This window comes from Papio anubis, chromosome 11 (genome assembly GCF_008728515.1).
Source record: "Papio anubis isolate 15944 chromosome 11, Panubis1.0, whole genome shotgun sequence".
Classification (NCBI taxonomy): Eukaryota; Metazoa; Chordata; class Mammalia; order Primates; family Cercopithecidae; genus Papio; species Papio anubis.
In genome coordinates this window covers 100,203,363-100,230,140 of record NC_044986.1, presented here as the reverse complement: position 1 = coordinate 100,230,140, position 26,778 = coordinate 100,203,363, and the positions used below count along the sequence as shown (strand labels likewise).

The 26,778-nt window shown below is 35.5% G+C and overlaps 1 protein-coding gene across 10 annotated transcripts in view; it reads left to right on the top strand.

Moving 5' to 3' along the window:
- Nucleotides 1-26,778, top strand: part of MYO3A (myosin IIIA) — a 262,251-nt gene that overhangs the window by 14,933 nt on the left and 220,540 nt on the right. For all 10 annotated transcript variants that reach the window (XR_004177076.1, XM_031652455.1, XM_031652451.1 and 7 more), the window contains 2 exons: nt 3,022-3,206; nt 5,786-5,920. Coding sequence is in view for 9 of the 10 variants with exons in the window: in XM_031652455.1 (XP_031508315.1) it covers nt 3,039-3,206; nt 5,786-5,920 (303 nt within the window). In the remaining variant the exon portion in view is untranslated. The remainder of the gene's footprint in view (nt 1-3,021; nt 3,207-5,785; nt 5,921-26,778) is intronic.

The window sequence follows — 26,778 nt, the reverse complement described above, 5'->3', positions numbered from 1 at the left end:
TGATCACTTCATAATTAATTGCTTTTCACCTGGGCTATTATAGTACTTTATTCATATTATTATTTATCACTTTTCATAATGTTATAGTTATATGTTTATTAATCTATCCATGAGTTTTCTATCTTTGTATTTCCAAAACTCATAAAAGTACTTTGCATATATTTGTTGTTCATTCATTTTTTCATTTAATTCTTACATCTGTGTATTGAAAAATCAACAGTTAACTCCTAAGAGTTAATATATCAGAAATGAAGACTGTGTTCAATAACATTCCTGCTTGAAAGGCAGTATTCCATGTAATGAATGTTTCTCTTGCTTGACAACTCCTATTTCAGACCTTTAACAAGGTTTAATTTGGTCTTTTGGTCTAACGTTTATGTTATAGAGATGGCATAAATGCTTATTTGCATGACTCAAGTAGATGTAAGAAGTAGTGATTTTGTCACTGATTATGAAATTGTTAAAGAGGATGATTATTACTGATTACCTCTTTGCATTTTGGATCAAAGGCATGAATTTCATAAAGATTAAGTGTTCTAAGAACTATTCAGAAGTGTGTTTTTATATAGTAATACAATTTTTAGCATGCATTCATAACCATTTACTAGATAATGTGCCCTTAAGTATAATGAATCAGAATGTGCTCTTATTGTGTTTTGGATTTTCATATTTTCAGTTCTCCCTAAACCTTATTTCTCTTCCTAACTTAAAAAAATGTAGTTTTTGAAGAACCCTATTTATTCATTTATTCAACAGCTATATATTTAACATTTACTGTATGTTCCAGGAACAGAGTTAGGCCAAATCGATTATTAGATTTGGAAGTGAACAAGATAGATTAGGTCTCCGCTGTCAGAATTAACAATAAACAAATAAACATTTGCCCATTTAGTCAACATTTATTGATTGCCTATCATGTGCTAGGCATTGTTTTGGGAATTGTGGATACAGTCACAAAGTAACAGAGCCCATACCTCATGTAGCTTACGTTCTAATGAAAGAATAACAGCATAAGTGGAGAAGGCTAACTTTATAATGGTTCGTCAAGGAGGGCCTAAGAAATTGACATTTGAACTGAGATCTACGGGACAAGAAGGAACCAAAGGAAAAGACTATTTGAGGACAAATAGCAATTACCCTGGATAGCAATGAACTTACTACATTTGATGCACATTGGTTTGTAGCTTTTGAGGTCAGAATATTAAGGATTTAGTATTCCTTCCATTTTTTCAATTAATTATGAAGTACAGGCATCATTTGTAAAGTTTGGTAGGAAAGAGTAAACGGCAAAGAGGGAAAAATTTGTGGAGAAACAAATTTGAGGAAAGATATCACTGTGAAATAGTAACTCCAGAGAACAGGGAATATACAAACAATAGAAGTGCTGTAGGGCTGCTGGGCAGAGTTGACAGTGTAATTGTCAGTTTGTTATCCTCAATTTTAGGTGAAACTAGTCAACATGGTTGTATTGTTTTCTCAGTTATGGGCACAGATGTGAAGAAGATGTAGTATTTAACCAGAGTTGTTTTCACCCTCCAGGAGAATATGATGGAAAAAGGGAGGAACAAGAGTGTTTAGAGCCTTTGTAAAGATGTCACAATAATACAAGGCTTTAGAGTCTATCCTGGGGAAGGAGAAATGAGTAGGGAGTGAAAAATTAAGAGGGTTGATGGGCTTAAAGAAAGTTGAGGATCAGTGGATTGGTGATGTGAATAAAGCTGAAAGTTGTGAGTGTGGCCAAACAAGTGAATTTCATGGGCTGATATGGAATATTGATATGTACTGAAAAGAGTGTAGTTTGTATAGATAATTGAAATAATGTGATGGCTACCAGAAGTGCTAAGAGCACTTTCCTTTCTTTTATTATTCTCACCCTTTTTTGCAGTTTTATAGAAATGGTGTAATATAATATAGGGAGAATATAGAAAAGAGCATCACTTGGAAGTCAAGAAAATGTAAAATGTCCTTTATAAAGTCACTTGATCTCATTGACCTATTCTTTTAATTAACTGACAAATCAATTAATTATTTCAGCAGTGTGCCAGGTGTTGGACATACAGTGATGATATCAGATACATAAATGCTATCTAATTTACAATCACAATAATGGTACCAGTGATGATATTGGATACTGATATTATTGATAATATTGATAATGATATCAACAAAGGACCTCATTGGCCATATTCTTTAATTAATCGGTCTATCATTTCAGCCCTTGCAGTTGCTGGGCATACAGTAATGATGTCAGATAACAGCAGTGCAGAGTGCTGCTGGAGTACTGAGGTGGGGCATGCAACCCAGATGGGGTGGAGAGCAGTCACACTTGTATGAAGTGGTATCTAAGCTGAGATCTGAAAAATAAGTAGGTTTTGCAATTTAGCAAAGAAGCCACAGGCAGATGGGGTCAGGAATAGTGTATATTAAGGTCTTCAAGAAAGAAATGCCTTGAGGTATCCAGAGTAGCTGAATCATAGTGTATGAGAGAAGAGGCTGGAACATTAAGCAAAGGCCATATTTTAAAGAATTTGGTAGGTTATGTTAAGGAAATTTCATCCTAAAAGCCATGTAGAGTACCCATTGTTGAGTTTTGCATAGAGAAGTGACATAAAACATGATCACTTATAAAGTGCAAGATCTGCTTAAATGAGGAAGTTGAATTTTATCTTCTCTAAGGTTCATTCAAAAATTATTTGATTTGTTGTGATACCGAAGTATAAAGAAGAAAATCAAAATTACATAAATGTCTCTTATTTTAATTTAAAAAGAATTAACAGCAATTAATAAGAGACTAGATTGGACATAGAAATAAAGCCCTGTTTACAAAGCGTTATTAAATTCATATTAATGTTTGCAAATGAGAATTGAAATTCAAATTTCCTATGACTCTGAAATATGTTTGGTTACTGTTGAATATTTTCTATCATATCAGTGAAAATATTCGCTAATTTCCCATGGGTTTGTGTGTGCCATTTGATATCCTCAATCAAATGTAGATGAAACTGTACTTCTTATCTCCAGGTATTTAAACCTTTGAGATGTTTCCATTAATTGGAAAAACAATCATCTTTGATAACTTTCCTGATCCTTCTGATACGTGGGAAATCACTGAGACAATTGGCAAAGGAACTTATGGGAAAGTTTTTAAAGTATTGAATAAGAAAAATGGCCAAAAAGCAGCAGTCAAAATTCTTGATCCAATTCACGTAAGTCATATTTTTTCCTTCTAATTAGCTTTACTTTTATCTGTATGAAACACTTAAAAAGACTGTAAGTATTTTATCTTGATTTATTCATCACAATAGCAGTCTAAAACAGGTTACAATTTGAAGATAAAGGTGAAGGAAAAGTCTACTTATTTGCTTTTCCAAGTTTCTGTGCTTAATATATGTAATAAGGCACAATAAGTACTTGATGAATAATTGCATAAGCACACAAAAAATGCAGCTCTCAATCGACAATGTTATTGAAGTTGACTCAATGTTATTTTAGACATGAAAAATTGTAAAGATGCAAACTCAGGGGTCTACAAGTAATCCTAAAATGGCATCTTAACCATATCTTCTTTTCATCCTGTGTTTATTTAGGCTTCAGGAAATATTTCTCTTAGGCCAAACTAAAGAAGACTTTTTAAAATTAAATTTATTTCAGAGAAGGAAAATTAAGTTTCAGGTTTGCTTAAATGTTTGCAAAGCAAACATGGTGTGGATTTATAATCAGGGCAAAGTTCCTTATTGTGAAGAATTAAATTTCATGTTCAACTCTGCTGGTCTCTGCTTACAGGAGGCCACAATAGGGGCCCCCATTTGCTTTTTGTTTTTTTAAGTAGCAGTTGTAATAGGCAAAACTGCCAAACTTTTTTTCTGTTTTAAGACCATGAGACTACTGAGATTGTATTTTCTGGTAATGAGAGCTGGCAGTTTCAGAATATCTTCAGGTTGCTGGTAGACACCTTTCTCTCCCATAGCACATGGGAGAGCCAGAATGAGCTTAGTCATCAGATGCTCCTCAAACATCTATTGAAAGCAACTTCTCCAATTAAGAGACTTTTGCACACATGATGGGAGCATAGCATGATGAAAATGATGAAATGTGTATAGAGAGGGCATCAGAGTCCTAGGTCCTTGTTACAGCTCATCTACTACTTGTGAGATGCTGCAAAAGGTCTTGTTCGTCTTAGGGTTGCTGTTCCTTTTTGTTTTTTTTTTTTTGATAGTTTATTTCTGCTAAACCCATTATAACTACACTCCTCCATATTATTTTGAGCAGAGGAGAAAGGTAGGGGAGGTGTATTTTAAAGTAATAAATTAAATACACTGGAGGAAAAAAAAATCAGACTCAGTATGTCCAAGCTTAACTGTTGCTGAATGTTTCACATTCTCTTGGAAAATTCTAAGCATTTAAACTGAAGGAACAGAGGTACAAATTAAGTTCTACCAAAGTGACTATACCTCTCTTTCCTCTAGCCTTTGCATTAGGAATTCAGGTGTATGGCAGCAAGAGAAAGAAATTCAGTCCAATACCATTGTCTGGCCCATGGTGTATCTCTTTCCCTTCCTTCTTAATGGAGAACAAATGGCTTATAATCCATGTAACCACTATTCTTTCATAATTTACTCATGTATGGTATACCTACAAACCTTGTAAGTCATATTGAGTACTATTTAATGAAATACTGATTTTATAACTATTATACTTAATTTATCCTTTTGCTTTCATTCTTGTCACAGTACATATACATTTTTCTAATCATTATTTATTTACTCTTCTTTCATCTTGTCACAAGTCAAATAAAAAAGATTTATAGCCAAGAGATTATAATCTTAAATAAATTTAAATGCATCCAAACATCTTGCAAAGATTTGCTTATTTTAAATTAAAGGAGTCTTACTATTACATATTTTCAATCAGTCATTTTATTTTCAAGAGAGGAGCTGAATGAGTAAGATGAGAATGTAGCAGGCTTGGAGTCTATATCTGGATTTTACACTAACCAGCTCTGACTCCAACTTCTCAGGGCTTAACTTTATGCCTCTAAAATTAGAGTTCAGATTTAAATTTCTACCTCTGTGATTCTATGATTCTATAATAAAATAACATAAGCATTAAATGTCACTGTAAAAGCAATATTAATAAAGCTTTCTCTTATTTATTACTCTGTGAATTGTTTCATATATATGTGATTTTCTAGAAATATGACTAAGTGGCTGTCTTCCATTCTTATTGATAAGATAGCAACCTGTTCTTCTTTTGCTGAATGGACCTTTAGATCATTAAAGGTTTTGTGCAATCTTTTATAACTTAACTCTATTTGAGTTTTTTGGAAAAGTGGGAATTTATTGTTTGTATGAGTGAGTTTTGGATAGCTTCTAAATGTCCTGTTTTCCAAAGAAACAAAATGAACCAGATTTCCAGTCCTAAAATTTACTATTTCAGATCAATGGCTTTGCCGTTGTAACAAAGTTAATAATACAAAAAAGCAAAATCATCTGGAGTAGCTCTCCATAGATGTTTACTTATAATTGCATATAAAAATAACATTTTATTTATCCATTTTAAAATTTGATGAAATTGATATAACTTGAGATTCACTTGATTATCATGAAAATCACAATCTCTCCCCTTAAATAATGTAATGAGAAATTACAGTACGTAATACTAAGCACAGTAAAAACTATTATGACCTTGACATAATCAAATTCTATATTTGGTATTCTATAATCTGTTTCTTTGACATTACTCATGTTTTTCTCACAGTTCTATTCTTATGACTTTTTGAAACTAGGATATTGATGAAGAGATTGAAGCAGAGTATAACATCTTAAAAGCACTTTCTGATCACCGTAATGTGGTCAGATTCTATGGGATATACTTTAAGAAGGATAAAGTAAATGGAGACAAGCTGTGGTTGGTTCTTGAGGTACGTGTTTCAGCATTATTTGTATGGGTGGAAACTTAGAGTATGGTTCTGAAATGACTTATTATACTATTTATGTAACATTGATATCATAAAAACAATTCTGTTAAGTTCCTGACCAGCCATGAATGTTGTGCCTAGTTTTGGCCTTGCCGTCTTGGAAACATCAAAAAATTGAAGAAAAGCCACAAAGACTAGTAAATGTTAAAAGGAAATTACTCCGCAATAAAAGACTAAAGAAACTGAGATTATTTTTCCTATGGGAAAAAAAAAATTAAAAGGGATTTCATTATAATATTTATTTATTCATCTATATTTTGTTTCATTAACATGTGATGAACCTCTGTGCCAGGTGCTAAGATACAAGAAAATTAATGTTAAGTGAGGCTTCATTAGGCAAAAATAGTGAGCTATGATTTTCTTTTTCTGTCTTTATTGAATGCTAATGACTTGAGCTACAGAACCAGGTATTTACATTTACAGGGAAGAAAACTTACTTAAAATGGTGTTGATACTGAATAAGTTGCTAAAGGGAATCTATAGAGTCTGCGCTTTCCAGTCCTGAGAGTAGTTTTTCTTACACTGGAGCAATCCTCTCTAAGGCAGGAGTACTAGCAGGTCCCACACTAAGGTGATTGCCAGTCCCAGAAAAATTCCGTTTTTCTGATTTTCATTGAACACTATTCAAGTGCAGTAAACATTATTTCTAATAAAATCTATTAGAATTTTTTAAAATCGCTTTTATCAAATTCAGGGACAGTAGATACCTTTATTTGACAACTATAACAGCATATATTTATTGTGTTCATCATTGTTTTATTAGCATTTGAGTATTTTATTTGTTTTTGAATGTTCCATTGCTTTTCCTGAAGTGGCATTGTCTTAGTCTATTTGTGCTGCTCTAACAAAAATCCACACACTGGGTAACTCATAAAGAACAGAAATTTATTCCTCACAGTTTTGGAGGCTGGAAGTCCAAGATCCAGGAACCAGCAGGTTCACTTCTCTGGTGAGGCCTGTTGACTTCCAAGATGGCACCTTGTTGCTACATGCCCTGGAAAGAAGAAATGCTGTGTTCTCACATGGCAGAGGGCAGAAGGCAAGAGAGCCCAACACTGTGTGGAGCCTCTTTTTAATAAGGATCTTAAAACCCCATTCATGAGGAAGAAGCCCTCATGGCCTGATTACCTTTTAAAGGTCCCACCTCTTAATAATATCACATTCACCATTAAGTTTCAACATATGAATTTTGGAGGGGACACAGCCAAAGTGTAATAGGCACAATAATCATAAATAAATTATATTAAGACTTTATATTCATATTTTTCTACTATTTTTTTTTTTGAAACGGAGTCTTGCTGTGTTGCCCAGGCTGGAGTGCAGTGGCACAATCTCAATTCACTGCAACCTTCGCCTCCTGAGTTCAAGCGATTCTTGAGCCTCATTCTCCCAAGTAGCTGGGATTATAGTCACATGCCACCATGCCCAGCCAATTTTTTTAGTTTTGTATTTTTAGTAGAGACAGTGTTTCACCGTATTGGCCAGGCTGGTCTGAAACTCCTGATCTCAAGTGATCCACCTGCCTCGACCTCCCAAAGTGCTGGGATTATAGGTGTGAGACACTGCGCCTGGCCTCCATTATGGTTTTTAAATGATTCTACAAATAATAGATGATCATTGTGGAAAATATTTGAACCTATAAAAAATTCTTAAATTTAACATATTTGCTTCATTTTTTGTATGTTTTTTTCTTTAAAAATATTTTAAGTTCAGGAGTACATTTGCAGGTTTGTTATATAGGTAAACTTGTGTCACAGGGATTTGTTTTACAGATTATTTCATCACCAAGGTGTTAAGCCTAGTTCCCATTAGTTATTTTTCCTGATCCTCACCATCTTCCCACCGTCTACCATCAGGTATCTGTTGTTCCTCTCTTTGTGTCCATGTGTTCTCATGATTTAGCTCCACTTATAGGTGAGAACATGTGACATTTGGTTTTCTGTTCCTGAGATAGTTTGCTAAGGATAATGGCCTCTGGCTCCAATCATGTTCCTGCAAAGGACATGATCTCAGTCTTTTATATGGCTGCATAGTATTCCATGGTGTATGTGTACCACATTTTCTTTATTCAGTCTGCCATTGATGGGTATTGATGTGGTTTTGCTGTGTCCCCACCCAAACCTCATCTTAAATTCCCATGTGTTGCAGAAGGGACCCAGTGGGAGGTAATTGAATCATGGGGGCAGGTCTTTCCTATGATGTTCTCGTGATGGTGAATAAGTCTCATGAGATCTGATGATTTTGTAAGGGGGTGTTTCCTTGTGCAAGCTCTCTCCTTGCCTGCTGCCATCCATGTAAGATGTGACTTGCTCCCCCTTGCCTTCCACCATGATTGTGAGACCTCCCCAGCCATGTGGAACTGTAAGTCCATTAAACCTCTTTCTTTTGTAAATTGTCCAGTCTCGGGTATGTCTTTATCAGCAGTGTGAAAATGGACTAATACGGGCATGTAGGTTGATTTCATGTTTTTGCTGTTGTGAATAGTGCTGCAATGAACATACATGTGCCTGTGTCTTTGTGGTAGAACAATTTCTATTTCTTTGGATATATACCCAGTAATGCAATAGATAGCTGGGTTGAATGGTAGTTCTGTTTTTAGTTCTTTGAGGAATTATTACACTGTTTTCCACAATGGCTAAACTAATTTACACTCCCACCAGCAGCATATAAGCATTCTCTTTTCTCTGAAACCTCACCAATACCTGTTATTTTTTGATTTTTTAAAAATAGCCATTCTGACTGGTGTGAGATGGTGTCTCATTGCGGTTTTGATTTTCATTTCTCTAGTGATCAGTGATGTTGAGCTTTTTTCACATACTGTTGGCTACATGTATGTCTTCTTTTGAAAAGAATCTGTTCATGTTCTTTGCCCACTTTTTAGTAAGGTTGTTTGTTTTTGCCTTCTAAATGTAAGTTCCTTATAGATGCTGGATATTAGACCTTTGTCAGATGCATAGTTTGCAAACATCTTTTCCTGTTCTGTAGGCTGACTGTTTACTCTGTTGATGGTTTCTTTTGCTGTACAGAAGCTCTTTAGTTTAATAAGATTTCATTGGTCAAGTTTTGCTTTTGTTGATATTGCTTTTGGAGTCTTCATCATGAAATCTGTGCTGGTTCCTGTGTCCAGAATGGATGATATTGCCTAGGTTGTCTTCCAAGGTTTTTATAGTTTTGGGTTTTACAGTTAAATCTTTAATCCATCTTAAGTTGATTTTTGTATATAGTGTAAGGAAGGGGTTCTGTTTCAGTCTTCTGCGTATGGCTAGCCAGTTGTCCCAGCACCATTTATTGAATAGAAACTCCTTTCCCCATTGGTTGTTTTTGTCAGCTTTGTCAAAGATCAGATAGTTTCAAGTGTGTGGACTTATTTCTGGGCTTTCTATTCTGTTCCATTGGTCTGTGTATCTGTTTTTGTACCAGTACCATGCTGTTTTGTTTACTGTAGCCCTGTAGTATAGTTTGAAGTCGGGTAGTGTAATGCTTCCAGCTTTGTTTTTCTGCTTAGGATTACCTTGGCTATTTAGATTCCTTTTTGGTTCCACATGAATTTTAAAATAGTTTTTTTCTAGATCTGTGAAGAATGTCATTGGTAGTTTGATAAGAATAGCATTGAATCTATAAATTGCTTTGGGGAAGCATGGCCATTTAAATGATATTGATTCTTCCTATCCATGAGCATGGAATGTTTTTCCATTTGTTTGTGTCATATGATTTCTTTGAGCAGTATTTTGCAGCTTTCGTTGTGGAGATCTTTCACCTCCCTGGTTAGCTGTATTTCTAGGTATTTTATTCATTTTGTGGCAATTGTGACTGGGATTGTTTTTTATTTGATTCTCAGTTTAACTGTTTTTGGTGTATAGGAATGCTAGTATTTTTTGTACATTGATTTTGTATCTTGAGATCTTGCTGAAGTTGTTTATCAGCTTAAGAAGTTTTGGGGCCAAGACAATGGAGTTTTCTAGATATAGAATCATGTCGTCTGCAAACAGGGATTGTTTGCCTTCCTCTCTTCCTATTTGGATGCCCTTTATTTCTTTCTGTTGCTTGATTGCTCTGGCTAGGACTTCCAATACTGTGTTGAATAGGAGTGTATGTTTTTTGTATGTTTCAGTATTTTGACAGTATTACTTACGAAATTATCCTATATTTTTACTTAATGTAACTTCAGATAGTTTTAATCATTGTTATGTTTTTCAAAGTAAATACATTCACTTGAGTAATAAAAAAAAAGATCATTTTGAAGGGTTGATAAGATAAAGCAATGAAAACATAGATCCAGTTTAGTGGTGCCACCTTCTCCTGAGCAGGTCCACACTTTTGATGTGTTGTGATTGCTGTATCTAGAAAAGTATGGCTGAGCTTCTATACTGCCTTATTTAGAAATCCATGCTCTTAATTTTGGCAATATTGTTCATTACACTTTTGGAGCTCTTCATCTTCCCACTCTTGTTTGGAGAACTGCCATGTGTCTGACCTCTATGATGTCTCTCTGATGCCCACCTTGGTGGAACCACTGGTTCCTAAATCCCTTGGCCTCCTCTTTCCAAGTTTCTTTCTGTGTTTGGCACATCATGTAGTAATATGTGCCTCTCCCAGATTACCCATTTTGCTGATGCCACCAAATCTTGAATCCCTCCAGTTCAGTGTCAGCAGGGAACAAAATTTCGAGTCTCTTAACCTGTGTGTGTGTGTGTGTACTGCTCAGGCAGGCTTCTGAATGTTGATATTTTGTATATGTGATAAGAGGGTTTCAAGTCCTTTGATTACAGACTTCCAAATGACCGCTTGCTTTCTGCCCTGCTCCTCTAAACTGCTTCTCCACCTCTACTATTCCCTAGCACTGTCTGGGTTAATCTGTTCAGGTGACTGCAAAAGAACCACACAAAGTATCTTAGTTTGTGGCTTCCTCTTCATTGCTAAATCAGTTACCACTTGCTTATCTGCTTTCCATATTGCAAAATTTATTGAATTTTTTTGCTCAGTGCTTTCCTTTTTTCTTTGTGATTATATTTTATTCCTTTTGTAGCATTTTAATGGAGATTCATGAGTAAGAGGAAATAAATTTATATATTTCATCTGCCACCTTTATGGTCCGGAGCCTTTCAAAATGTAAAAAAGTATTTTCAAAAATCTTTCGTCATCTGATGCTATATATTATCTTACAAAATTAAATAGCCATGTGTGTCCTTTAAAAATAGACAATTTATCTATGATTTCAATATTACAGTTGACCCTAACTTTTAATTATTAGGGATGACAATCTCCCATGCACTGAGAAATCGAGGTATAAATTTTGACACCCCCTAAAACTTAACTACTATAGCTTACTGTTGACCTGAAGCCTTACTGATGACATAAAGTCAATTAATGCATAGTTTTATGTCATAGGTGTTATATACTATATTCTTACAATAAAATAAGCTATAGAAAAGAAAATGTTATTAAGAAAATCATGAGGAAGAGCAAATATTTTTACTGTTCATTAAGTGGAAGTGGATCATCATCTTCATCCTCATCATCTTCACATGGAATAGTCTCAGGCAGAGGAAGAATAGGAGTGGTTGGTCTTGCTGTCTCAGGGGTGGCGCAGGTGGAAGAAAATTAACATATAAGTGAACCCACACAGTTCAAACCCTTGTTGTTTAAGGGTCAACTGCATTTTTTATTTCTCTAATTTAAGATAGCTTTGTATTTTTAGCGAAATCACATATAAAAGCAAAGCTAAACTTTTACTCATCTAAAGGTAGTTACCAAGTAATAGAATGTAAACTATCAACCTAAACCATTTTGCCTTACATTAATGGATAATTTTAGAGTTTAATTCTTGTTTGTGTTTGCATATTTGAGAAGTACTGCTGTACAAAATCCTTGATGTAACCTTGAATATAATTTGTTTATATCCTTCAAAACATTTTCAATAATGCATTTTTAATTTTTCTTCCATATATAGAATCATTGGCAGATGTGCATTTAAGTGGAGATTCAGGTATTCTGTCTAATATAGGCCTAAATGGACAACAAAATAAAGTATAAATCTTTTTCCAGAGCTTAAAAATATTGAATGAGATCATTCATTGTCATAATGCCTATTAAATCCCTATTCTAATATCTTGGCATTTCTCAGTATTATCACCTGGAATTAGGGGGCATTTGGAAACTCCCAATGTTAGTTAAATGTTTTATGTGAGAGCAGATTGATTAAAATGAGTTGGATTGATTAAAATGTTTTGGGAATATTGTATAAGTAAAGCAGCATCCAGATAAAATGAATCAGTAGAGTCGTTACAATTTCTTTGAATTTTGTCCTTATAATTTATTATCAGATAGAGACATTGGAAATAGCTCTAAATGGCTTAGGAAAAAAATGAATTTAGTTTAATAAAATGGTATATACAAAATCTGATCTACTTGAACTTACAAAGTGGGGGAAAAAAAGTCTAAGGAAAGCAAGAAGTTGGCAAACTGTATATAAGATAATTGATTTGCATATGCAAATTAGACTAATCACATATACACATAAGTGGCTAGATGTACAATTACCTGATTTATAAACATGAATGGTACAGGTGCTGCTTTAGAGGCACTTTCAGAAAACTGGCTTGTGGCATCAATACTTTGTACTATAACATGACTGCTAATTATACCTCTTTTTGTAATAAAGTCCATTTAAATTATTTTGCATGAGGATACCAAAAGAGGGGCAGTGGCTGTGATGTTACCCAGAGAGTCATGTTAACGGTGCTAGGCTTTTAATGTGAATCTACATAAAGAAGGTGTGTACTGGAGGGGATGTATTAGAGCAATAAGTGACTGTCCTCATTCTAAGCCTGGTGTGTGTGAATGGCCATACTAGCCTAGAGAAACCCCTGCAAGATGCTTTTCACAATGAAAAACCATTTTACTTATATTTCAATCCAGAATTGAAATCCTAAGAATAATGATGTGCCAAATCTTGCTCGGCAGTCTGTTTTCTCTAGTTACAATTTTAAAATTGTTTCTTTTGCTTTTTGATATGATTTTTCTCTTTTATTTATTTTACTTTCATTTTGTTATTTTAGAAGTTTTTGAGCATGAATGATATACAAGGCTCTATTTAGGAGTTATTTTCATCTTAATTCTCTGCATGTTTATTTTTAGAATCTAAATGGTACCCAGGTTTAGTAAAAGGGCACTAGTTGCTGGCCCTCTGAAATTCCAGTTATACACTTGAATGAAGTTTTATGCTGTGGAAACTGATTTAGTTTTTTATAGAACATCTATGGGGACTTTTGTTGTCATTCAATATTTGAGGTTTTCCTAATGATGTAGACATAAAGAGAGAACCAATGTTTTCTGTTTGTTTCTATCTATGCCTCATTTTGAAATACCTTATGTATATTCCTTTCTGCCTATAGCTATCACATCTCTTGACTGACTTGTTTAGTGAAATGTAAATACCTCTTCTGACTTTGTACTGCCTTTTACCCCTGATATCTACTGTTGGGGATCAGTATCAAGGGGGGAGGGGAGCTGGGAAGATGAGGGCTGGGCTATGATTCTTCAAATGCTTCCTGCGTGAACCGGGAGACCGTAAAACAGAATCAGAATTGAGTTAAATCAGTCTCATATAAGGCATTTGCTATTGATGGACACAAAGGGGAGAACTGAGATTTAATTGTAATTTTTCCCTTCTTGGTTGGATGAACAACCAGGTTTTAAGTAGGTAAGGAAATCTGGGCTTCTGTCTCAGGAGCTGTTGGCTTAGTGTGCCTTCAGCCATAATGAATCCAAAATTCAGAGTTAGGACATCTTTCTGTTAAAAGACTCTTTCCCTCATAATCCAATCTTAGCTATAATTGCTCCTTTCACAGTGGTGCTACAGACTGCATTCTATTATTCATTTGAATTGGTCCTGATTTGTTCATTCTTAATAGTGACATTACTTTTTCTTATTGCTCCCCAATTATAGCAATTTTTCTCTTTGAAATTATATCCTTTTCAGGAGACTATAGACTGCCAATTACAGGTGGTATTTCAAAGCATGAAAATTCAGTAAATAGTCATAAAGCTTTTCAAATGCACATTTTCAGTCATCAGAGTGGTTTTTATAGACATAAATACTACTTTCATGTGTCGTGCATTATTGGTTATTCTGGTTTTATACTTACATCTAGTTAGTAATATCAGGCCTGCCTTGAGGAAAGGAAATTGATAGAAAGAAGATAAGTAATAATGAATGTGAGCTTTCTATTTGTTCAGCTATTAACTCTTTAATGCTACTGCTCTGGAGATAACATGTATACAGAGGGAATATAAAGCCTTTGCAGGATATATTTGTGAGCGGTCAGAAGAAACAGGGCAAGAGTGAGAAGCTGGGTTGCTGAGTTCCTTAGATAGCACAGAATTGTTCCTTCTTTCATTTGGCAGTTCACAATTGCAGTGGAGTAGCACAGTCACAGTGTGATTCCTTTTATGTTCTTAAGGCTGGAACCACCATTCCCAGCTCTCATATAAAAGGCTGTTATTTGGTGTACTTGCAATAGAACAGACAGCAAATTACCTAGAGTTGTTTCATTTTTTGTTTGTTTGTTTAAAGGGCAGGATAGAAAAATGGCCTAAATGTACTTCTTTGTACTCTTCTAACTTAGGAAATATGTAAATAATATGTATAACTCTTATGTGTCTTTCCTAATTGTACTTCAGTGCTGGAAAAAGCATCTTCTTTGAATAGGCATGCACGTTTATAGTGTTACTTCAGAGGTAAGAAAATATGAGGTGACCAGTGATGTCTTGCTATTTAATAAATTAATAGATTTTTATTGTACACATTAAAATATTTCTTCTCGTAAGTTATTTTTTCTGTGATCATAGATTTCTTGTTGATTGCATTACTAGTGTGTTATGGTGTTCTCCCTAGATTTTTAAAGCATTTTAGGGTAAAGTAAGTGTTCTATATTTTGATTTACTGGTTACATGATTATATATAATTACTAAAATACATCAAACTGCATACCTAAAAGAGCCAATTATATTATACGCCAATAATACCTTTAAAATACTTCTAGTTTACACGTTAGAAAAGGAATGTGAACATTTTACACACTACAGAAGTACACATTAGAAAATGTCTATTAGGTGGTAGTCCCAGTTTTTATTAATATTTTATTAGTATTTTATTGGAATCCAGAATTTGGTACATTAATATGTTTCACTGAAATTAAGATAAACATATCACACTTTGTATATATAAACAAGCGAAAAGAAAACTAATAAAAACTCGCCTTAGCTTTGTCTCCTGCTTTTTAACTTTTCGTTGTTTCTATTTATGTCTTATTGTACTGACTGTGTCTTGAAAAGTCGTTGCAGTCATTATTTTTTATTGGTTCATCATTTGGTCTTTCTACATAGGATAAGAGTAGTTTATACACCACAGTCACAGTGTTATAATATTCTGTGTTTCTCTGTGTACTACTATTACCAGTAAATTTTGTACCATAAGATGATTATTTATTGCTTATTAATGTTGTTTTCTTTCTGACTGAAGAACTCCCTTTAGCATTTCATGTAGGACAGGTTTGGTATTGATGAAATCCTTCAACTTTTGTTTGTCTGGCAAAGTCTTTATTTCTCCTTCATATTTGAAGGATATTTTCACTGGATATACTATTCCGGGGTAAAAGATTTTTTTTTTCCTTCAGCATTTTAAATATATCATGCCGCTGGCCCGTAAGGTTTCCACTGAAAAGTTGCCGCCAGAGGTATTGAACCTCATTGTTTGCTATTTATTTCTTTTCTCTTGCTGCTTTTAGGATCCTTTCTTTGTCCCTGATTTGGAAGTCTGATTATTAAATGCCTTGAGGTAGTCTTCTTTGGTTTAAATCTGCTTGGTGTTCTATAATCTTCTTGCAGTTGGATATTGATATCTTTCTCTAGGTTTAGGAAGTTCTCTATTATTATTCCTTTGAATAAACATTCTACATCTGTTTCTCTTCCTCTTCTTTAAGGCCAGTAGCTCTTAGATTTGCCCTTTTGAGGCTATTTTCTTTTGAGTGTGCTTCATTGCTTTTTATTCTTTTTTCTTTTATCTCCTCTGACTGTATGTTTTCAAATCGCCTGTCTTCAAGCTCACTTACTCTTTCTTCTGCTTGGTCCGTATGTTATAAAAGGACTCTGATGCTTTCTTCAGTATGCCAATTGCATTTTTCAGCTCCATAATTTCTGCTTGATTCTTTTAAATTATTTCATTCTCTTTATTACATTTATCTAATAGAATTCTGAATTCCTTCTCTGTGTTATCTTGATTTTATTTGGGTTTCCTCAACACAGCTATTTTGAATTCTCTGTCTGAAAGGTTACATATCTCTGTTTCTCCAGGACTGGTCCCTGGTGCCTAATTTAGTTCATTTGGTAAGGTCATGTTTTCCTGGATGGTGCTGATGCTAGTAGATGTTCTTCGGTATCTGGGCATTGAAGGATTAGGTATTTTATTGTAGTCTTCACTGTCTGGGCTTATTTGTAGCCATCCTTCTTGGGAAGGCTTTCCAGATATTTGAAAGGACTTTTTTGGGTATTGTGAGCTAATCCATGTCTATTTTAGGGGGCACCCCAGTCTCAGTAATGCTGTGGTCGTTGCAGGCTCATAGAGTTGCCGCCTTGATGGTCTTGGACAAAATTGAGGAGAATTCTCTGGATTACCAGCCAGAGATTCTTGTTCTCTTCCTTTTCTCCCAAACATACAGAGTCTCTGTCTCTCTTCGGAGTCACCTAAAGCTGGAAGTGGAGTGACACAACACCCCTATGGCCACCATCACTATGACTGTGCTGGGTCAGACCTGAAGCCAGCACAGTGCTGGGTCTCACCCAAGGCTTGCTGTAACCACTCCCTGGCTACTGCCTATGTTTACTCAAGGCCCTAGGACTCTACAATCAGCAGGTGGCAAAGCCAGCCAGGCCTGTGTCCTCTTCAGGAATATGAGATCTCCCCAGCCCCAGGTGGGCCCAGAAGTGCCATCTGGGAGTCAGGGACTAGAGTCAAAAACCTTGGAAGTCTACCTGGTGTTCTACTGTATAGCTGCTGAGCTGACACTCATACCACAAAAGGCAGTCCTTCTGACTCTTCTCTCACCTTTCCAAAGGCAGAGGAGACTCACCTTGTAGCCACCACCACCCCAGGCCATGAGGAGTACTTCCAGACTACCTCTGATGTTCTCTTAAGGCACGAGTGCTCCTCATTTAGCTTGTGGTGAATGCTGCCTGGCCTATGACTCACCCTTCAGGGCAATTGGCTCCCTCTGGCCCGGGGCAGGTCCAGAAATGCTGTCCAAGAATCAAGTCCTCAAATTCTAGATCCTAAGAGCCTGCCTGGTGCTCTGCCCTCCTGTTGTGGTGTTGGTACCTAAGGTGCAAGACAAAGTCCCCTTTGCTTTTCCCTCTGCTTTTCTCAGGCAGAAGGAGTTTGCCCCATAGCCACCACAGCTGGCAGTGTGCTGAGGCTCACCTGAAGCCAGCAAGTCTCAGAGGCTTACCCAAAGCCCTCGATGTAGTACCTGGGTATTGCTGCCAGTTATTCAGGGTCTGAGGGCTCTTTAGTTAGCAGGTGATGAATGCTGCCAGCCCTGGGTCTTTTCCTTCATGGCAACAGGTTTCCTTCTGGCCCAGAGTGTTTTTAGAAATGTCATCTGGGAGCTGGGGCCTGGAACGGGGGCCTCATGATTCTGACTGGTGTCTTATCCTGCTGTGGCTGACCTGGTACCCAAGATGCAAGACAAAGTCCTTTCCACTCTGCCTTCTTGTCTCCTCAAGGGGAAGGGAGGGGTTTCTTTTGGAGCCTTGAGCTGTGCAGCCTGGGGCTAAGGGACAGGTGATGCCAGCACTCCCTTGGCTGCCCCAGCTGATGTCTCGGTTTCACGACCCCCGAGTCCACTGTCTCTGGGCCCTAGTTCAGCACTAGGACTCGCTTATGATTTGTAGTCCTCATGGCCTAGATTGCTTTTCAAGTTTACTTGAATACATAGAGTACAAACCTGCAAACCTCTGTAGCGAGGTTTGCAGGCACTCAAGTTCAGACTGCTGGAATTGGCAGTTCCCCTCTGGCTAGACTGAGTTTAAATGCTCCCTCTGTAGGTGGGCATCAGTTGAGTTTACTCTACTTTTCCTTTCTGCTCTAACAGGACAGTACTGAGTTCAGTGCCTCACAATTGCTATGTTCTCCCTCCTGCAGCACCCAGAGAAGCTCTGGGCACCACCCATTGGCTGCCGGGGTTGGGAAGGGGTGGTGTAGGTGATTCAGAAGGGTTGTTTTGGTTTTTTTTTCCCCCTCTCTCTCTCTCTTCAGTGCCTCTTTCAGCAATATGAAGTTGAAACCAGATACTATGGGTGGTCATCTGTTTTTCGGTTCTTAAGAAGGTGGTTTTTTTCTGTGTACATAGTTATTAACTTGATGTCCTTGTGGGGGGCGGGCGGGACTGGGACAATGGGTGGAACTTTCTATTCTGCCATCTTGCCCATACTCCCTGGTTTCTAAACCCTGAAGGCACAATACACTTTGAAGAGGTACCTTCCATAGCATGTGAAAAGATGACCTCTGTCATTTTACTATGTGTGTGGGTATATGTGTGTGCGTAAGTTTACAGAACTAAAGTTTATCCATCTAGTCATTTATTTATTCTATAAATAGTAATCTCTTACTCTGCACCAGCCATTTTGTTAGGTCTCAATATTCAATAGAGAACAAGACACCCTGCCCTCATGGAGCTTGCTGTCTAGTGGTGGAAAAAGACAATTTAAAGCTAAATTTAAAAGTAGTTATTTGTGTTTATTAGTGCTATGAAGAATATAAAAGGGGACATTAATAGGATAGGAAAGAGAAAACCTTTTATAAAAAAAGTAGTCAAAGAAGTACTATGTGAGGAGGTAGCATTTTAATCTGCTACCTGAAAACAAACAAACGAAAAAAACGGAAGAGTTTTAGTACCTTTATTATTTGAAATAGCCTCCAAACTACTCTCATGATAGGAATCACACTATCTTGAACCCTGTGCAGCAAAAACTCCAAGAATGGGATCTTGGAAACTGTAGTTTTCTAAACAAGCCCAAAGGTGATTCTTTTTTGTTATTATTATTATTTTTGAGACGGAGTCTCACTCTGTCGCCCAGACTGAAGTGCAGTGGCGCAATCTCGGCTCACTGCAAGCTCTGCCTCCCGGGTTCACGCCATTCTTCTGCCTCAGCCTCCCGAGTAGCTGGGACTACAGACGCCTGCCACCATGCCTGGCTAGTTTTTTTTTTTCTTCTTTTTTTTTTTTGTATTTTTAGTGGAGGCAGAGTTTCACCATGTTAGCCAGGATGGTCTCGATATCCTGACCTCGTGATCTGCCCGCGTTGGCCTCCCAAAGTGCTGGGATTACAGGTGTGAGCCACCGTGCCCGGCCAAAGGTTATTCTTATGAAAGGAAAGCCCAGGAAACTCTATCAGAGGTTCTCAAATCATAGTATACATAAGAAAACATTCTGGGACTTCTGCTTCTGGCCATGACAGACCAGGTATTGACATGCTATTGTACTGCAAACAATTAGAAAGCTGTACAAAATGTGTTTTTAAAAACACAACACTTTCTAAATATTGGAAAAGAGACTTAGGCTTGTGACACTGATAAAAGGAAATAAATGAGGCGAACACTACAATTACTTCATCTTTATTCTTAGAGGCAGTTTCCAGAGCACAGGCAGAAGGAAGCAGTTCCCAAGGAGATCAGAGCAGCTCTTGCTGAACTGAAGAAATTGGAAAGGCAGAGTGATTGGACTGTGCAGAGAAGAGGAATTTAGGCAGAAAAAAAGCTCTGAAAATCTGTATAAAGATTATCTATACAATATAAATAAATACATAAAAATATTTAACTGAAAACCTAGGTAGATATATGTAGAGTAGGACTTCAGGCGGTTGGGCAAAGAACAATTACCAGAGAAAGAATCAATGTAGGGCTGTAATCCACACAACTACTGAAGTTAGTGCAGGATTGAGAGATGCTTGAGTTTTTACCAACCAAAATGGGGAAACTTCACTGAACACCTGAGACATTTAATAGAGGCCCTCCAGAAAGGTTATACATTAGAGGAAGGGCTAAACTAGCCCTGGAATAAGAGCTACCTGAGAAGTTCAAGTTGATCCACAAGAAATTAACTGCTTGCCAGAGCAAAATTCAACGTTTATTAATAGAAGACAGCAAAATCTACAATTCAATAATGTAACACTAAGGATATCCAGCTCCAATATGAGATCACTAGATATATGAAGATTCAGGAACATGCAGCCCATTATCAGAAGAAAAATCAGTCAATAGAGTCAGACCCAGAAGTAACAGAGATGTTGAAATTAGCTGGTTTGTACTGTAAAACAGTTATAAATATGTTCAATGATTTAAAGAAAAACATGAACATAATGTTGAAAGAAATGGAATATAGAAAAAAGAACCGAATAGAACTTCTAAAACTTAAAAATACAGTATATATGATGACAGATTCGTAAGAATCAGGTTTAACAGCACATTAGATATATGGGAGAAAAGATCAGTAAACTCGAAGGCAGGAAAATGTAAACTGTTCAGACTGAAGCATAGTTATCAAAATAAGGCTGGAGAGAAAAGTCTCTGTGACCTATGAGACATTACCTAGTAGTCTAACCTATGTGTCATTGCATCCTGAGAATGGCAGGTGTAGGAGGTGGAGGATATCATATTTAAGTAACGGCTGAAATTTTTCTAAATTTGCTGAGCACTAAGAAGCTGAAGAAGGTCAAAAATCACCCAAGTATGAGAAAGAAAACCACACGAAGGTATGTCATCATCTAAATGCTGATAACTAATAAGAAGGATTATAAAAGCAGCAACAGAAAAAAGACACATTACATTTAGGGGTCATAGATAAGAATGGCCGCTGGTTTGTCATCAAATGCAATGGAATGACATATTTGAAGGATTAAAAGAAAAGTCCTCTCAATTTTGAATTCTGTACCCAGTGAAAATGTTATTCATAAATAAAGACAAAATAAAAACAGACATTTTTGTCAAATGAAAAAATGAAGAATTTACTGCCAGAGACCTGCACAATAAAAAAATGTCAAAGAACATTTTTCAGGCTGAAGGAAAATGATTCCAAGTGAAAAGTCATTCCTACCAAAAGGAATAAAAGTCACCATCAGTGGTAAATATAGGGCAAATATGAAACTTTTGATTTTATACTTTTTATGTCTTCAAAAGAAAAACCACTTTTTAGAACTACAATTATAACTCTATATTATGAGGTTATAACCTGTGTATATAGCAAAGGGACAGTGGAGGAAAATTGGAAGTATAACAGTTTACCCTTACCTGAGGTTTTGCTTTTCACAATTTCAGTCACCTGTGGTCAACCACTGTCTGAAAATATTAAATGGGAAATTCCAGAAATAAACAACTCACGTTTTCAGTTTTGTGCCTCTCTGAGTAGCATGATGAAATCTCATGTGGTCCTGCTCCATCCCACTCAGGATGTGAATTATCTTCTTGTACAGCATATCTATGTTATATATGCTACCTGCCCATTAGTCACTTAGTAGCCGTCTGGGTTATCAGATAGATTGTCATAGTACTGCATAGCATAGTCATATGTATGTTGTATATGCTACCTGCCCATTAGTCACTTAGTAACCATCTGGGTTATCAGATTGTCATAGTATTATAGTGCTCATGTTCAGGTAACCCTTATTTTACTTAATAATGGCCCCAGAATGCAGGAGTAGTGTTGCTGGAATGTTGTTATAATTGTTCTGTTTTACTAGTAGTTATCATCTCTTACTGTACCTAGTTTATAAGTTAAACTTTATATGTATAGCAAAAAGCATAGTATATATAGGGTGCAATACTATCTGTGGTTTTGGGTATCCACTGAAGGTCTTGGAACATATATAATCCATTGATAATGGGGGACTAGTGTTTACAATTAAAGTGTCTTATATGTGAAGTAGTATATTATTTTAATGTAGATAGTGATAACTTAAAGATGCATATTGTAAAACCTAAAGCAGTCAGTAAAAAAATAAAATGAGGAAGTATAGCTAATAAGCTAGTGGAGGACAAAATAGAATACTAAAAATATTCAACCCAAAAAAAGTAGGAAAATAGGAAAAGAGAACAAAAAAAGACAAATAGAAACAAATAGAGCAATATGGTAAACTTAAACCCACTTACATTTATAATTACATTAAGCATATATGATTTAGGCTATACAGTTTAAAGGCAGAAATTATCAGACTAGATTGTAATACCCAACTACAAACACACTTTAAATAGAAACATACAGATAGATAGATTGAGAGTAAGGAGATGGAAAAGCTGTACATTGAAAACATTCATTTTATATAAGTTGGAATGGCTGTTTTAATATAAGACAAGGTAACTTCCAGACAAGCAGTATAATCAGAGACAGATGACATTTCATAATGATAAAAAGTTCAATTCATCAAGAGGAGAAAACACTTTTTAGTTTGTGTGTGCTTAATAACAAAGCTTTAAAATTATATGACTTAAAAACTAAGAGAAATGAAAAAAAATAGTAATATCCTGAATATTAAATGGAAATTTCAAAATCATTTCCTGAGTAATTTAGAAAACAAGAAGAAAATTACTTGAGAATACATAAAACTTAAATATTCTGGGCCATAAGACAAATATCAACGAGTTTAAAAGAGTCAAAATCATCAAAGAGTATTATCTGACCATAATGGAATTAAATTAAAATCCACAAAATAAAAATGTAAGAAAAACTATCAAATACCTGGGTATTAGATTACACACCTCAAAAACAAACTTTAGGTCAGAGAGGAAATCAAAAGAAAAATGTGAAAATATTTTGAATGGAATAATGGAAATGCAACATATCAAATTTGTAGAATGCATTTAAGCAGTGCCTAGAAGGGCATTTGCACCTCCCTGTAATGTATATTAGGAAAAAAAAAAAAAGATTTAATATCAGTTATATAGATTTTTGCCTTAAGAAGTTAATAAAATTGAAGCAGATTAAACCCAATATAACCTAAATGAAAGAAGTAATAAAGATAATAGTAGAAATCACTGTAATAAAAAATAAGCAAAAATCATAGAATGAAAGGAAGAGTCGTCTCTTAGTAAAGGTCAGTAATAAACAATCTCTTTAGACAGAACCAGAGAAAAGTATGAAAATACATATTATTTATATTAAGTATCAAATAGGGAAAATTATTGAATTTATAGACATTCAAATGATATTAATGAAATATGAACAACTTTATATTGATAAGTTTGGTTATTTAGTATCTTGGGTCTTTCTGGAAAGACATGAGTTGTATAACTGATATGAAAAGAAATAGTAAATACAAATAGTTTATATTAATAAAAGAAACTTAGTAATTAAAACCCTTTCCACAAAGAAAATACCAAGCCCAATGACTTTACTGGTGAATTCTGTCAAATATTTATACTAACTTAATTCTGGAGAGATATAGAAATATTATTATTCTAGCTCTATTCCCTTTTCCTCATTTTCATGCTGTATTGTTATACATATTGTATCAGTAAATAGTACAACAGTGCATTTTCTAAATATATATTTTAAAGAAAGGGAGAAGAAAGAAGAACAAGTATTTAATTGTAGTTTGTTATTTTTCTTATTTAATGTTTCCAGTTCTTTTAGTTTGTTCCTGTGAATTTGAGTTCCTGCCCAGTGTGATTATTTCAGTACGGCTTTGCTCCAACCCACCTCTCTTATGCAATTGTTAAATATGTCACATTTCTATATATTGTAGGCCTAACAATACAATCGTATGCCTAATGTTTTATACAATTGCTTTTTAAATAAGTTAAGAGAAAAAGGAAGAAATATGCATTTACAGTGGATCTTCATTTTTCTCTAATAAAATAATTACCATTACTAGTGCTCTTTGTTTTCTTGTGTAGATCCAGATCACTATGTGAGATCACTTACTTTCATTCTAAAAAATTTCCTTTAGTATTTCTGATAAGTTGGTTCTGCTAACAATGAGTTCTGTCAATTTTGTTTACCTGGCAATGTCTTCATTTCCCCTTTATTTTTGAGAGAGTTTTGCTGAGTATGATAATCTTACTGAGGTATTTTTTCCTTTAGCACCTTGAATATGTCATCTCTCTGCCTGCTGGCCTACATAGTTTCTGATGAAAAGTCAATTGTTAACATTATTAGTTCCCTAATATATGACAATTCATTTTTCTTCTGTTAATTTCAAGATTTTCCTTTTATTATAGGCTTTCAACCTTTCTACTATTATGTGACTGGCTTGGACCTCTTTGCATTTATCTTTTTTTGTTTGTGTGTTTGTTTGGAGACAGAGTCTCACTCTGTCACCCAGGCTGGAGTGCAGTGGTGCAGTCTTGGCTTACTGCAAATTCCACCTCCCAGATTCAAGCAATTCTCCTGCCTCAGCCTTCCGAGTAGCTGGGACTACATGCATTTATCTTATTTGAATTCATTGAGCTACCTGAATGTGTAAATGAATGCTTCTCATTAAATTGGAAAATTATCAGCCATTACTTCGTCAAAGATTTTTCTTCTGCTGCTTTTTCTCTCTCCTGTCTACTCATACTGTCATTACATGTATGCTTATATTTCTCTGAGACTGTTCATTTACCTTCATTCCTTCTTGTTTTTTTCATATTTTGTAATCCCAATTCAAATCTGTTGAGTCCCTCTAGTGAAATTTTCATTTCTATTATTGTACTTTTAAAATCTGTAATTTTCACTTGGTTCTTTTTTTAGGAGTGATGGTGTTCTCTCTATTTATATTCCATATTTGATGAGACATTGCCATCAAACCTTTCTTTGCTACTTTAAGCATGATTTCCTCTAGTTCTTTAAATATATTTTTATCTTTGCTTTGGAATATTTGTCCACTAAGTCCAATGACTGGGCCCGCTCACAAGCCCTTCTTTTTCTCATGTGTATGGATGATATTTTCCTGTTTTTTTGCATGTCTAATTTTTTGTTGTTGTTGAAAATTGGAAATTTCAGAAAATTTGCTTAAATTGTTATAAGAAGTCTTCATACTAAGTCCCCTGGATGGGGAACTTGTTGTTTGCCTGTTTGTTTAGTGACTTGGCTGGACTATTTTTGTAAAATCTATTTTCCCCATCTATGAAGCCTTTGATGTCACTCTTCAGCAAGCGCAGCTTAGGGCATATGCACAATCACCCTGCAATAATAGTGGTTTTAACGGGGCTTTTCCATGACTGTTTCATTCCCTAATCTTTCTATTAAGCTGTCTGTTGGTGCCATCGCAGTTATTAGGCTCCATGAGTTGTCAGCTGATTGCTCCGTTGTTTCCAGCAGTGTCTTGGGGCATGGATTGTTTTCACAATCTGATTCAATTAAGTTGCAGCCTCCTTACAGGAGTACTTTTTGTGGCTAGTTTTGAGGTTCATTTTGATTCCAGGAGAGTTCTTCTTAGCTGTTTCTTTTTAAAAATTTTATTTGCTAATTCTGTGAAGAATGTCAATGTAGTTTAATGGGAATAGCATTGAATATATAAATTATTTTGGGCAGTATGGCCATTTTCATGATATTGGTTCTTTCTATCCATGAGGATGGAATAGTTTTCCATTTGTTTAGGTCCTCTCTTATTTCCCTGAGCAGTGGTTTATAATTCTCCTTGAAGAGGTCCTTCACATCCTTGTCAGCTGTATTGCTAGGTATTTTATTCTCTTTGTAGCAATCGTGAATGGGAATTCATTCATGATTTGCCACTCTGCTTGTTTATTGTTGGTATATAGGAATGCTTGTGATTTTTGCACATTGATTTTGTATACTAGAACTTTGCTGAAGTTGTTTATCAGCTTAAGGAGTTTTTGGGCTGAGACAGTGGGGTTTCCTAAATATAGAATCATGTCATCAGCAAACAGAGACAATTTGACTTTCTCTCTTCCTATTCAAATACCCTTTATTTCTTTCTCTTGCCTGATTGCCTTGGCCAGAACTTCCAATACTATGTTGAAAAGGAGTGGTGAGAGAGGGCATCCTCATCAAGTGCTGGTTTTCAAAGGGAATGCTTCCAGTTTTTGCTCATTTAGTATGATATTGGGTATGGGTTTGTCATAAATGGCCCTTATTATTTTGATATGTGTTCCATCAATACCTAGTTTATAGAGTTTTTAATATGAGGGGATGTTGAATTTGCAGTAACCAAACCAGCATGGTATGGGTACCAAAACAGACATATAGATCAATGGAACATAACAGACACCTAAGAAATAACACCACACATGTATAACCATCTGATATTTGACCAACCTGACAAAAACAAGCAATTGGGAAAGGATTCCCTGTTTAATAAATGGTATTGGGACAACTGGCTAGCCATATGCAGAAAACTGAAACTGGACCCCTTCCTTATACCTTATAAAAAAATTAATGCAAGATGGATTAAAGACTTAAATGTAAAACCAAAAACCATAAAAACCCTAGAAGACAACTTAGGCAATACCATTCAGGACGTAGGCATAGGCAAAGATTTCATGACGAAAACACCAAAAGCAATTGCAACAAAAGCCCAAATCGACAAATGGGATCTAATTAAACTAAAGAGCTTCTGCACAGCAAAAGAAACTATCGTCAGAGTCAACAGGCAGCCTACAGAATGAGAAAAAATTTTTGCAATCTACCCATCCAACAAAGGACTAATATCCAGAATCTACAAGAAACTGAAAAAAATTTACAGGGAAAAAAACAAAAACCATCAAAACGTGGGCAAACGATATGAACAGACACTTCTGAAAAGAAGACATT